This window comes from Sorex araneus, chromosome 2 (assembly GCF_027595985.1).
Source record: "Sorex araneus isolate mSorAra2 chromosome 2, mSorAra2.pri, whole genome shotgun sequence".
Taxonomy (NCBI): Eukaryota; Metazoa; Chordata; class Mammalia; order Eulipotyphla; family Soricidae; genus Sorex; species Sorex araneus.
Window position 1 is genome coordinate 283,588,233 of NC_073303.1, and position 14,130 is coordinate 283,602,362.

General features: G+C 52.5%; 1 protein-coding gene across 1 annotated transcript; it reads right to left on the reverse strand.

Moving 5' to 3' along the window:
- Positions 1-883: 883 nt before the first annotated feature.
- Positions 884-4,084, reverse strand: FAM43A (family with sequence similarity 43 member A). Its single transcript, XM_004603241.2, has one exon. The coding sequence runs from the start codon at positions 3,095-3,097 to the stop codon at positions 1,796-1,798; it is 1,302 nt and encodes a 433-aa protein (XP_004603298.2). The 5' UTR covers positions 3,098-4,084; the 3' UTR covers positions 884-1,795.
- Between the last annotated feature and the right edge of the window lie 10,046 nt (positions 4,085-14,130).

The window sequence follows — 14,130 nt, forward strand, 5'->3', positions numbered from 1 at the left end:
TGTAGTCAAATTAGAGACAGCTGTTTGGAGTTTATAACAGAAACAGAGAATGCATGAAAACACACACACACACACACACACACACACACACACACACATACCCGCACAAGCTCGCGCTCCGATAGCCCGATCTACATGTACACGCACACTCCCCAGACACAAACACAGAAAGCGTAACACATACACACACGCTCCAACATGTGCACACACGCCTTCCCATATGCACACACACCAGCAACACAGAGAAAGCAAAATCTCTCTCACACACACAAACACTGCAACAGCCCAGTCTCCTTGACCTCCACCCAGGGGGGTCATGGAGAGTTGTAGAAGAAGAAATGGGCTCTTCCATCGTCTGCCACCCACCCACCTGTGTCATGACTCACTTGTGCCATGATTGAAACTTAACAACTTCCCTCTCTCCTTGGTTGTCCTCCTGAGGAAAGTAAACACCACCTCATCCATTAGGGAGCCCCATGGGCGGTGGGAGGGGGAAACTCTTTAGGTTTCTGCTTCATCTTTCTCAGCGTACCACATTCTTACTCTTGATTTGTAGTGTAAATCACAGGAGTTGGTGAAACCTCAGAAGAAAAGTCGGAAGTCACCCTCGCTGCAATTCCCTCACAGATCTGAGTGTGAGCAACTGAACTCACAACGCACTTCTGGGAACTGAAAAGGGAAAAAGCTCACAATCCTGCAACTTACAGAAGGAAAAAGACAGTTTATACTTGAGCAAGTGGGTTTCCGCCCCCATACCTAGTTCTGGGGGGCCACAAAGTCCCCACTCTCATCAAGTGCTTTCTAACACCTGCGACCACGACTAAGGGACAGAGCCTCTTCCAGCCCTGCGCGGCACTTCCCACAACAGCTCCAGACGCTGCCCTGTTCGTTCAACTGTCCTCTTTATTCTCTCCCCGGCTGGCGTGCAAACAGAACCAGAGCGGTGCTTCTCTTAAAAAATAACAAAATGTTTTATACACATTTCTTTATATACAACTGAACAACATCTTACAGGTCCCTTTTGCACAGCAAAAGATATAAACATTCAGCTGAGAACACAGTTATGTACAAACAAACAAACAACAGGATGTCAAAAATACTTCACAACGATGCAAAAATATTTTACACAGTATCATGGAGTGAGATCTCGGGGTGGGGGGCAGGAGGAAGGTGTGTGTTCCCCGCGGACACCTCCTCCGTGAAGAAGCTACTGAGTGTCTGGTACTGTAAACAAAACGCAACCTTTTCCTTCATTCCCCCACCACAGTTATTTGAGGAATTTGGCAGAATGTCACGGGTCCCACTGTGAGGTAAACAACCCAAGTCCTTGCACCAAAAAAGCTGGGGTGGGGGGGGCAAGGAGGTGGCATGAGGGCCTCAAACCCTTGAACGAAGTACATTTTTTTTTTGACGCGTTTATGACAGTGTGAGGCCCTCCCAGTTGAGGGGGGGGTGAGGAGCTAGTCCCTCCTCCTCGAGCCCCAGAGGCCCCACAAACAGGAAACTGGCCGGATGGCACCTCGGGTCTGCAGGAATAGCCAACGTCAGCCGCTGGCCCTCCCCTCGCCGCCTGCCTGGGCCTTGCAGGGGGTTCCCCTGCGCCTCTGCGCCGCCCCCATCTCCCCGCCACCGGAGCCCCGCTGGAAACAACGCCCAAAGTGCCAGGGGGAGGGGCGGAGGCGACAGTGTCCGGTTTCCCCTTTCCAGGGGGAGCTGGGAGGGGGTGGAGATGACCACGGGGAGTCACAGTGGGACGCCGCGGGGGCGCGCGCGCGCGCTGGAAGGTGCTGCGCGCTCAGCCCGAGGGCGGCTCGGCCAGGCTGGCACCGGTGGTGGCGGCGGCGGCGGCGGGGGGCGAGGTGGCGTCGGGGCCCCCGCCTTCGATGGAGCTCTCGCTGCCCGTGCTCTCGCCGGACAGCAGGCGCGTCACCCGCAGGTCGGCCTGCAGGCTGCGCACGTCGTTGCCGAAGCTGAGCTCGCCCAGGTCGCTAATCAGCTGCGCCAGCTCGGCCTTCACGTCGGGGGCGCTGCCTAGCAGCCGCGGCGGGGGCCCGGCCCCGGGACCCGGCGCGACCCCGCTGCCCTCCAGCGCCTCCTCATGGCCACTCTCCAGCGTGTCCAGCAAGTCCCCGCATTCGAAGTGCATGGCCACCACCATTGCCCGCTGCTCCTCCGTCTCTTCGGCGGGCTCGCCCTCCCCAGCACGGCTCTCCTCCTCGCGCTCCTCTCCCAACTCCTCATCCTCCTCCTCCTCCTCCTCCAGGCAGTCCTCGATGTGCTCCTCTTCCTCTTCCTCCTGCAGCGCCTGCTCCTGCTGTTCGCCCAGCAGGTCCTCGGTGATGGAGCCCAGCTTGGGGGCGCTGCGGCTGCGCTCCACCGGCGGCTTGTAGCAGCAGGGGCCGTGCAGGAGCAGCTTGCGCAGCGGCACCAACGGGATGGTGTGCGCGCCCACCAGCTCCTGCTGCTGGTGACGCGCGTCGTCCCGCCGCTTGAGCCGTTTAAATTCCGCCAGTGCGTTGGCCGACGTCTGGTAGAGCAGCAGGGCCATGGCCTGCGCCTTCTCGGGCTTGGACACCAGCACCGCGTGGCAGCGCAGCATGACCGCCTTGTGCTTCAGCTCGTGCCGGTACACCCAGGCGAAGACCTTGGGTAACCGCGCGTCCGCCACGCAGTAGGTAACGCGGTGCAGCAAGTAGAGGTGGCCCGGGCGGCGCAGCGCGCGCTCCTCGGCGTGCACCATGCGGATGCCCTGCGCACTCACGGTCAGCTTCATCTTGGTGCCCTGCCGGCCCGCCTCGCTCTTGCTCCAGATCTTGCCCACCGCGAGGTCGGTGCAGCCGTCGCCGCGCGCCTGGATGGTGGTGGCGTTGCCCAGGTAGAGCACGGTGTACGTAGGGTCCTCGCTGGTGATGTGCAGCTTCTTGCGCTTGGAGCGGAACATGCTGCCCACCCGGCTGAGCGCGCCTTCGGGGCACGCCCGCGCCAGCGAGCTGAGCGCCGAGTAGTGCAGGCTCACGGCGTAGCCCTTGGGCTTGGACGCCTGGCGCGGTGGCGCCTCGGCCAGCAGCTCGAACTTGTGCTTCTTCCACGGCAGCATCTCCGGAGGGCGCCCCCCGCGCAACTGGGCGGCGGAGGTGGCGGCGGGGCGCGGGGGTGCGAGCCCCGCTGAGCCTCCCGCCCCGGCCGGGCTCGGCCCGGGCAAGACCGAAAAATAAAACTCTGCTGGGAGTGGCCCAGTCGGAGGCGACGTGGGGGTGGAGGGGTGGGAAGTCCGGTGCTCCGGAACCCCGCAGGGGGGTAGCGGTGGATTTGGGGGTATTTTTCAAAAGGAAAAAAATTAAATATTCAGCAGCGAAGGCGCCGGGTTGCGGGGCGCTCACAGATTCACCCCAGCCTGGGCAAGGACTCTCGAGAGCAGAGTCTCGGGCACGCAAAAACTGAGATCAAGACGGGACGAGGACGGTGCAGAAAGACTCTTGGGGGGAGGGGGGTGCGCGGCGGGCGCTCGAGAGAGATGCGCGCGTGCCAAATAAATAGAAGCCCCCGGAAAAAGCGACCGGGATGATGCGCGCATAAGCAGGAACTCCTGCCCCCCCTCCTCGCTCTAACACACACACACACTCACACACACATACACACTCACACACACTCACACTCACACACGCATACAGTTCTCTGGGCCCGAGCTTGCTCCAAACCGCGGCAACTCAGCAGCGAGCGTGCCCAGCGGCCAGTGCTCTCCCCGGCTCCCGCGGGGCTGCGAACAAGAGAAGCACCCCCGGCGAGGCAGGTCCCGGAGGCGGCTGCTGGCCCCGCCGAGTGCGGCCGGAGGCGGGTCGGGCTGGCCGCGGCGGGCCCCGCGCCCCCGATCACTGCATCTTCGCTCCCGCCGGACGCCGGGGACTCGGGCTCGGCCGGGGCAGCGCGGGGCTCCGGGGGCGGCGCGCGCGCATGGTGGGCTCGGCCGCTACCTCCTGTGTGGGCTCCCGGGGTGGTGTCCAGCTGCGCGCCCCCTGCGGTGCTGCGAGAGCTGGCCGGCGCGCCAGCCTCACATCCTTGCCGTCCGGGAGGAAGATCTCGGGTAAATATAGGCCGGCGCGAACCATTCGCCGCGCGGGGACAGGGGAGGAGCCCAGAAGTGGATCCGCTTCGGGCTCGGACGCCCGGTGGGTTTCTGGTCTCTTAAAGGGACCCGGTCGCAGCCGTGGGTCCAGGCAGTGGCACCCCGGCCCAAGAGCGCCCCTCCGTCCCCAATGGACCGGCGTCCCTCGTGAGCGGCAGAAACCTCCCAGACCCGGCGCTACCCCCGCGGGAAAGGCCACTTGGGTTCCGACACTCCCCCACGCCGGGCTGCAAAGCAACTCGGCGAATAAAATGTGCCTCCATCGAAACTTCTGGAGGTGGTGGAAGTTGGGCTTTAATTTCCTCTCGGAGAAAGATCGAGGAAAGCAGTGCGGTGGGCGCTGGTGGCCTGGCGGGGTGTGCGTTGTGGCCGTTGCCGCTGTTGTCGCTCCAGCATGGGTGCTGCTGATTTTTGATAGTGGAAAGAAAACAAGAGGCAAAGAAAACACCAGCTGGACGGTCACATTTTAATCCTCTAACCAGCTTTGACCCTTGGCTAGTTATTCATTTCTGGGCCCTTGAAACAACCTGTTTGCGTCCATGTTCATCAAAACATCCACGCGGGAGCACACACACACACACACACACACACACACACACACACACTGGAATATGTGGGGGGGCGGAAATATTCACATGTTCATACTCCCAAGTTAGTCTGGAAAATAAACAGTCGTTCCCCCATCCTTACAAGAGGAACCCTGGATGTCCCCAACCTGAGTGCCCAGTCACTGGAACCCCTCTGGAAATTCCCTAGCCTGCTACCTTTGAGCACTTTTAACCTTTCTTTGAACTCTAACCCAATTTTCTCAGAGTCCTTGTTGCTGAAGTTTAACTTTTGTGAGTACCTTATGAGGCTGGGCCCTGAACTCAGCAGATCTACCTCCTGTCTCCAAAAAAGCTTCGGGTCCCCAACTCTAGGCTCCCATGGGGACACAGGCTCTGGGAGAACAACCCCCAAGGCCTGGCACCCACAGGAACTGCTACTTAATGGTTCAGTGAATGAGATGGGCATGTGGGCAGGAAGATAGAAGTGGGCAAACCACTGAGAACGATCAGACATATTAGGAGAGGAGAGAAAAAGAAACAACTCATTCACTGTGACCCAGAAAACCAAGAGAGGTAGCAAGAAGGTGGTGGCACTGGAAGGACAACAGTATTTCTTCAAGCAGGACAAAATGGAAGGGTTTCCGGGTATAAAGCAGCAAATCACAGGACACAGCGAGGCATGCACAGGTGCAGCGTAAAGGAAATTTCATTATCATAACAATGAAAGAAGAAAACTTCCTGATCAGAGAAGGAAGCTGAGGCAAAGCTGAGGGGAAGGCTCCTAACTATCTCTGAGAGAAAGAGACATCTTTTCGTGGCTGACTGGCCCCAAGACAGCGTCGGAGGAGCAGGAATATCTACTTGCCCGGCTGGACTGCTGGATCCAGGGAGGCATTAACAGGCCCAGCGCTAGCACGCACCAGTCGGGATGCTGCTAAATCACTTAAACCCAGGTGAATTCTTCTTCTGCTCAAATTTCCAGGTTCTCTTGGCTCTGGCCATGAGGTGGACAGTGCACAAACCAGAAAAAAAAAAAAAAGCTGGTGAAATCAGTGTATTAATCTGGACTAACTGACCTTTAGCAGGTCCAGGATCTCCAAGTCTAAACTCGACAAAAACAGACCTTGCGTTCAAGCAGTTAACGTTTGCAAATTGCACACAAGTCCAGGGGTCAGAAGGGTGGAGGAGGGAGGCGTGAGGGGAGCTGAGACTGCTCCCAGCTTCTTGCAGGCATCACCCTGGGGGCCTGAGCTGAGCCAGGGAAAGCAGTGGCCAAGTTCCAGTCCCCAGGCCGGCCCGGCCAGCTTCTCAGCCACAGCCAAGGCCCTGTCACACTGCTCACAGGTGCTCGGTGCCCTGCTCCCGCCACACCTGCCTCCCCTTCTTCACAAGCTTGTTTTCAACCTCAGGAGGACAGAAAGGGTTGAGGCACATGGGGCCACGAGTGACTCATGCCCCTCACAGTGCTCAAAGCCCGGCTGTCTCCCCGGGGTCCGACCGGGCCTGCCTCTGGGTCTGCTTTCCCCTTGGTAGAGCTGACTGACCCCTCAGCAAGCTCAGAGGGCAGGCAACTCCACATCTGAGCCTTCACATACCACAGACCCTCAACCCGGTGCAGTTTCAGGGCTGATGAAGGGTTGGAAAGGGGTGCGGGCCTACACTGGGCAGCAGACTGGTCTTTAAAAAAAAAAAGAAAAGAAAAGAAAAAAATTATGACACTGCCCCATCTACTGGTGCCAGGCAGAAGTGCCACTTTGGGGCAAGGTTTCTCCTAGATCCCTATTCTTGCCAGGGGTTGAAGCAACACACCCTCCCACCCCCTAGTCACAGCTAGAAAGAAACCCTGCCTGTAAATTAGGATCTGGATGTCCCAGCCTTGGAACTTGCAGAGCAGTTTCAGCTGTCTCCCACCTCATCTCCTACCCAGCGCTCCTCCCTGTCCACTTCCCTCCCCTCCCTGTCTCCTGCCGAATGAACACGGGCTTCTGAAATGACAGATGACAAATCCGGAATCTTCGGGTCATTCAAAAAATATTTGTTGAGCGATTACTGGGGAGGTGACATAGTTGCCGGGGAGATTACACTCGAGAAGACAGCCCGGTCTCTGCCCTCGTGGAATTTAGATCCTACTGGGCTGCAGATCAACAAACAGAAAACTGATCAAATATCAGACCGACCGACCACCGTGAGGGTTGGAAGAAAGAGAAAACGACTCTGCTGGGGGTGGAAGGCGGCCATTTGGACAGCCTGGCTGGGGAAGGATCTGAATGAGATGGAGCTGGCCACGAAGTTGGGGGAAGAATATTCTAGCTAGTGCTGGCCAGGATGAGAACCATGAAGTGGCTATGAGCACTTGAAGTGCAGTTGGTCCAAACTCAAGTGTGATGCAAATGTCTTCCCCAGGTTCCAAAGACAAAGGAATGTAAGCCTGTGTTTCTCAAGCTTTTTACAGACTGTGGTCCCCTTTCAACACTCTTCCTTCCTGTGGCCCCCTGTCCTAAGCGGTTGGCCCCCTGGTCTCCTGCTAAATAACTATGCACCCCACCCCCTCAACCCCCACCATTTCCATGATTTTCATCTGTGGTCTCCATGGAATATCCTGGGAACCCATTAACCTTTTGGTTAATGGTTGAGAAATGCAGATGTAAACAATGTTCATCCTTTTATACAATCATGTACTGAAGGAGAGCAGTTAGGCTACGTTGAGTTTAATCAAAAATACCACTAAAATCAATCTTTCCTGCTCCCTTGACTTCTTTCACGCAGGCACCAGAACAGGGACAGCTGTGTAGACAGTGCTGTGCTCGCCTGGGGCAGTGCTCACGAGAAGGTGCTGGGCTGAGGGACTCACATCCACACTGTGGATGAGCACAGGCTTTGCCTCGGGGAGACCCAGGGTACCACAATGGTCCCCTGAGCATCTCTAGGTGCGACTCCCAAACAAAACAAAAACACCCCAGTTCACGCTGTGATCACAGCCTCTGATTCTCTCAGACTCCTTCCTGCTTAGTTCCAGGTGCCTCAGCTCTTAGCGCTCCGGGATTGGAATCTGCCTTCCCCACAGTGTGGACACCTCCTGTTGTATCCGAAGTTCCTAAGGCAGGTTATGACCCAGGCCTTGCGTGCAACTGGCCCTGATTCCATCCCCGGCATCACACAGTCACCCAAGCATCTACAGGTATGTACATGGAAGCCTCTGAGAAGGGGACCTGGGTGGTCCCAGTAATCCCCCACACCACAAGGCTCAAGGAGTGCTTGAACTGAACCACCGGCGAGGCTGGCTGAGAGTCCCAGGCTGGGGCTCCCAAGCCCCCTGAGAACTGCCTGGATTCCATCCCTTTCCTTCCAAAAATGATTAAAACGAAGGCTCAACATTGGAATCTCTGGAGATTTTAAGCATGAGAGAGTATGCATGCGTAAGCCTTCCAGGACTGACACGTACACAGGATGGGGCTCCCTCTCCCAGCCTCCTTTATGTCTCCCACTCTCAAATTCCTGCTAACTCCTTAGCCTTCCGAGTTTCCTCTCTATACCCAAGATCTTCCAGATAAGCATCCAGCCCACTCTCTCTGTGCCCACATCTCTCGGCAGAGAGGATTCACCCAGCTCAAGCTCCTCACTATCACATATAAGAATTCTCAGATTTGGGGCTGGAACGATGGGGCAGTGGGTAAGGTGCTTGCCTTGCACACAACAGACCCAGGCTCAATCCCTGGCATCCCGTGTGGTTCCTCCCAAGCACTTCCAGGAGTGATCCCTGAGTGCAGAGCCAGGAATACAGCTGGGTATAGCCCAAAAGACAAAACAAAAGATCAAAAACAAAGAAAGAATTTTCTCAAACTGGCTTCTACTGACTCCTGCTGCCTCCTTCATCACCTCTCCTGGCCTTGTCCTTTCTACACCCGTGATGCTTCAGCCCAGGCCCATGAGACCCTCTTGACTTCCTGCCATTGTTTATGGATTTCCATCCTCCAGGAATGACCTCTCTCTGCCACTTCCCCCTCGCTGATCCTGACTCATTTCCAAAGAGCCCGCACAGGTACCATCTTCTTCAGGAAAATGACCCAAGTCCCCAAACTGCCCCTCCACTCTCCCGTGCACCTGCCATGTTGTAATATTGACTTAAACTCTCTGCCTCCCCCACAAGATAATGAGTGGCTTGGGGCAGGGAGTCTGTTGCATTCGTCTTTTTGTTCCCGCCTCCAGCACAAGGCCTGCCACCAAGTCAGGATCTGGTCAAGATCTGTGGGGTGAACATTAACTCAATATTGATTTTCACAGTAATCATACAACCACAGACTATAGGATGTGGACAGATCCTTCAAGATAACCCCATCCCCTGGCTGTACATATGAGAAAATGGGGCCCCAAAAGCACATGGCCCTGTGGACCTTAAGTGGCAAGTCTAAATTAGGATTCAAGGATCTTTGGATTCTCAACTGGGCTTCTCCATCCCAGGCACTTTCCTTCAGTGAAAACTAGAGGACTTGGAGCACATAAATGTATAGAATGTGTCTATATTCTCTCTTCTGGGAAGGGCTATGATTTGGGGGCTCATGGTGGACTGTCAACTCTCATTGGGAACAATCTTCATCAAATAGTCTCCTTGTGACACAACTGAGCTGCCTCTTCCTGGCGAATCCCCTTGGTACCGCTCTTGATGCTCCCTACGAGGTTAGAGTCACCTGTGTCTACCCAGGGCTCTATAAGACAAGAGTTGGTCCCCAGAGCTGCCAAGGTCGTCCTAGTCCCATGACTCTGGGTTCCGGCTCTCCTCCCAGTTTCACCACTTGACTAACCTGGGGGTTTCATTTCAAAATCTTGAGTTGTACTAGTTCTTATTTCTTAGGAGACGGTGTCAAAGAAGGACGAATGAAATGAAACCTGTGTGGTAAATGCTTGGAGATTTTCAAATATCTTTAGAGGATATGATGCAATCTGGGCTTTAGCTTGTGTCTTGTTTTTTGAACTTCTCTCCAGGCATGTGGATCTGGCACGCCTTTTAGCCTGGCTATGCAAATACACTGGCAGAGTCCTAGCTGTTCAGTCACAAATATTAACTGAACTGGCCTCTCGCCTGCTAGGTGCTGCGGAGAGCTACATGGTCTTACTCTTAAAAGAGTTTCTTACCTGGTGTTCGTTGATTCACAGGCAGGACTTCATGTGTGCGATAGAGGAGGAAACATAGGTGAAAATAAGGTTTGATCTCAGATGATGATGGTTATGCTTAAACAAAGCAGCCTGCAAGTTCAGGGGAGCGGGCTAGGGAAAGAAGTTCTGCTAAACAGGGAGAAAACTGAGGCTTTCTTGTGGTGTGGTGGGCTTCCTGCTAAGCTCTGAAGCGTGGGCAGGCTGCTGTGGATAGAGATGGGGCAGAGACGTCCAGAGGGAGAAAATGATTCACACAGGTAGTGGTTATCCAAAACGACGGTGGTCAAAGCAGAAAACTGACACTTATCAGAGGTCAAAGAAACAGTCCAGGGTTTTAAGACACTTGGTTTCCATGTGACCAACTCTGGTTCAATCCCTGGTACCAATGCATGGTCTCCCAAGCATTCCAGGTCTGGAGTAAGCTCTACGCACCACCAGATGAGGCCTCCAAACAAAACAAAAACTTTGTGGGCACCAAGCACACATCTTATACTGGATTAAATACCTTCAGGTCGATCCAGATCTCCCATCTTCAATAGAATGGTGAATTCCATGCCACACTGTTTTACAGAAGGGAAGAACTGAGGTGGCAGGGGAGGAGTTTAGAAACTTCTCCCATCTCCAAAGTCTATGCTCTTTGGGGTTTGCGTGAAGTCAGGGAAACTCCCAAGGGCCTTGACAGGCAGGCAGAGGTGTGTCCCCAGCTGTGGTGAGTCACTGGCGGCATTGATCAGGGACATACCATGAGCAAAGGCAGAGCCTCAACACCCACCTCCCAACCCTGATTCACAAAGGGTCACAGAGCAAGTGGTTGGCCCTCTTTGGGTCCTAAGCCCCATGAAGGAGCTGAACAAAATCCCTTCCAGTTCTCTGATGTAGCAACTTTCAAGGGCTGCCATAACAAATTACCACTAATAAGGGTGGTTTAAAATCACATATCGGGGCTGGAACGATAGCACAGCAGGTAGGGTGTTTGCCTTGCACAGGCCAATCCAGGTTCAATTCTCAGCATCCCATATGGTCCCCTGAGCACCACCAGGAGTGGTTCCTGAGTGCAGAGCTAGGAGTAACCCCTGTGCATCACCAGGTGTGACCCCAAAAAGCAAAACTAAAAATCACAGATGTCTTGTTCGGTTCTTGCTCCCAGTTCTAGAGGCGAGAAGAAAGCAATATCTTGACTTGCCTTTTCTGAGAGTCTGGAGGCTGCCCGCAATCCTTGGCATTCCTTGACTTGAAAACTCCAGTCTCCGCCTCCGTCCTCACATGCCATTGCCCTTATGTCTTCAGTGTGTCCCAGTCTGTGTCTTATTCCTGTTGCATCCTTGCAGAGATGCACCTCATACTTCCTTGATTACATCTGCAAAGACTCTATTTCCAAAGAAGGTCACATTCACAGCTCAGGACATGAACGTAGATGTTTGAGAGAGACCACTCCACTCAAGAGAGAGGGCAGAGAGGGATGGAAACTGGGCCTCCTGCATGCAAAGTATGTGCTTCAACCTGTGGACCTATCACTGTGGCCCAGTAGAGGTCATACTTAAAGGTAAAAAGTGAAATCCCAGTGATCTGAAGACTCTTCTGGTATAATAGGGTCTAGCCCAGGGTTTTGCTGATGCTGCATTTTAACTAACTTTTGGGTTTGTCTTTATGAGTTGATTATTTTTCAATTAATTCTGTACTATATTTTCAGAATGTGCTTTGTGATCCACACTATTTTCCTTTTTAGAAAAAAATCTATCTTATATTTAACTTCAGCTAAAATATCTGAAGCACCATGATTTACAATACTTTACACAATAGGGTTTCATGTAGAGAACATTCCAACACCACACCCTCCACGGGAGTATCCACTTCCCTCCGTGCTTTCTCAGGGTCCCTTCCTAACCACTTACCTTCCACATCGGTAAACCCAGTTCTGTAAACCAATTCTCCAGTTTCATTACCTTCATATGTATTATTCACTTCCTATGTTTCTTTATAGCCCACATATGAGAGAGGTCATTCTGTGTCTGTCTCTCCTTCTGGATTTCACTCCGTATTATCCAGATCAATCCACATACTGGCAAATTGCATGATCTCATTTTTCTTATACCTGAGTGGTATCTTAATGTATGCATATACCAGTTTCTTTATCCAATCATGTTTTCTTACACATACTTGGCTTTTGTGGATAGTGCTACATTGAAAATAGGATTACAGATGTCTTCTCAAAATAATATTTTGGGGCCTTTGGGGTAGATGTCAAAAAGTGGGATCCCTGGGTCATGTAGAAGTTCAATTCTTAGTTTTTTGAGAAGTATCCATACTGTTCCAAGGAGATTGAATGAGTGGACATTCCTATCAGAAGTGGATGAGAGTTTCTTTTTCCCTGCATCCATGCCAACACTGGTTATTTTGATCTTTTTGTACCCTTCAGGCAGATCAGCACTCAAATATAAGCTCATGGGGGCAGAGATTCTGTCAAATTATCGACCTCACCAAAATCCCTTTTCCCATGAGCCTGATGAATGACAGTGAATAAATGAGAGAAATCTGGTGCTTTCTCTCTCCAGATTTCGGAGCTGGTGATTATGAAAGTCACTTCTAGCCTCCTTCTCTTTGTTTTACTTTGCTTAACTTTATTAGAACTCCATCTCAGCAATTATAAGTTCAAAAAATAAGCACCCCTTTTTTCACTTGACTGCTGTGAAAATTAAAATCATTGCAGTCATTTTAGTCATAATGATACATAAAGATACTCAATATATAGGGGCTGGAGAGCTAGTATAGTGTGGAAGGCACTTGCTTTGCACATAGCCGACCTGGGTTCCTTCCCCAGCATCCCATATGTCCCTTTGCTACACCAGGAGTAAAATCTAAATGCAGAGCTAGAAGAAAATCCTGAGCACTCCCAGGTATGGTCCAAAAGAAAACAAACAAACAATAGAAACCCTAGAAACCTCACATATAATTATGAAAGCTAGGAGAAATTTATAGGTTCAAATACAGTACATAGACAGGTTATAACTTCTATTTCCAAAGCAGAGGTCTTTTCTGCTTTCCACATACACACAGTGACTTCACATTCACACAATGACTTGCACAAGAAGACAATTGTGTTTGACAGAAGCGACTCAAATTAATCATTCATAATAACCACAAAAAAGTGGTTGCTGAATTATTAAAACACACTCAAGGGTGAGAATCCACCCATTTTCTACAGGGATAAATTGAGAGTGACAGATACTGAAGGGTGTTTCCCTACTGATCCGGTCACATTGCAAGGCCAGCCAGTTGTCTAATTTTCCCAACTCTTGGCTTTATGCAAGCTGCTCTATGCCCTGGCATCAGAATATGGTGTCAAGAATGCCAGAGAGTGGGGCCAGAGAGGCAGTACAGCACACAGGGCACTTGCCTTACACATGGCCTATCCAGGTTCATTTCTTGGCATGACATTTGGTTCCTCAAGCACTGTCAGGAATAATTCCTGAGTGCACAGCCAGGAGTTACCCCTGAGCACTGTAACGTGTGGCCAAAAAATAAAGAAAGAAAGAATGCCACAGAGAGAGGGAAGGGCTGTAAGCTTGCCTAGGAACAATTTCTCTATCATATTTTTGGCCAAGCACATGAACCAAAGAAACAGAAACCCACCCACTCCCTGCTCTCCCTCCCCAGGCAGATGCAGAGTCTAAAGGCGCAGCAGAGTGGGGTTGAGACAGCTGCTCTGAGATGTGTTTGTGTGGGTGTGAGTTTCAGGGCTTGTAAGTACATTTGTTTAGCCACAGTAAGGCAAGAGTTAGGCAACATCTCTAAGAGCGTAGAAACACTCTTCCTGTTGCTATTTAAAAGTTGGCCTTGAGACTTCTCATTGCAAAGACAACCCTCACTAGGAGTAGGTTGCTGAAAGAATCTCAGGCTTTGCAGACCCGCTCAGGTATGTGGGAACAAGAGGATCTCACCTGTCTCCCAGAGCCAGGCTGATAGGTGAGCACTTCCACTGTTGCAACAATGCCATGAGGGGAGTTGGACTGGCTGGAGTTGTTTGTGTAGTGGGTGGGTGGATTGGCTTCTGCAGTTCGAGGGCAGGGACCTACCTGGCTGATTCATCTTGGCAACTCTCTCAGACACAGGCACCACTTTGCTCCACCCTTCACCGCCACCACCGCTACCATCATCATCATCACCCTCCATCTCACTTCTTTCCTCTGACTGTAACTATGTTTTGTCTCATAGGTATTCTCGGTTCCCCTCCTCCCAAGGCTTCTCACAGAACTAGTCTTCTAGTTCCTCCATACGGATTAATTATACTTCTGATCCTTGCCTGCAGCC

What these genes read in the sequence shown, in the direction of transcription:
- FAM43A (XM_004603241.2), bottom strand. Translation starts at nt 3,097, where the DNA reads ATGCTGCCGTGGAAGAAGCACAAGTTCGAGCTGCTGGCCGAGGCGCCA.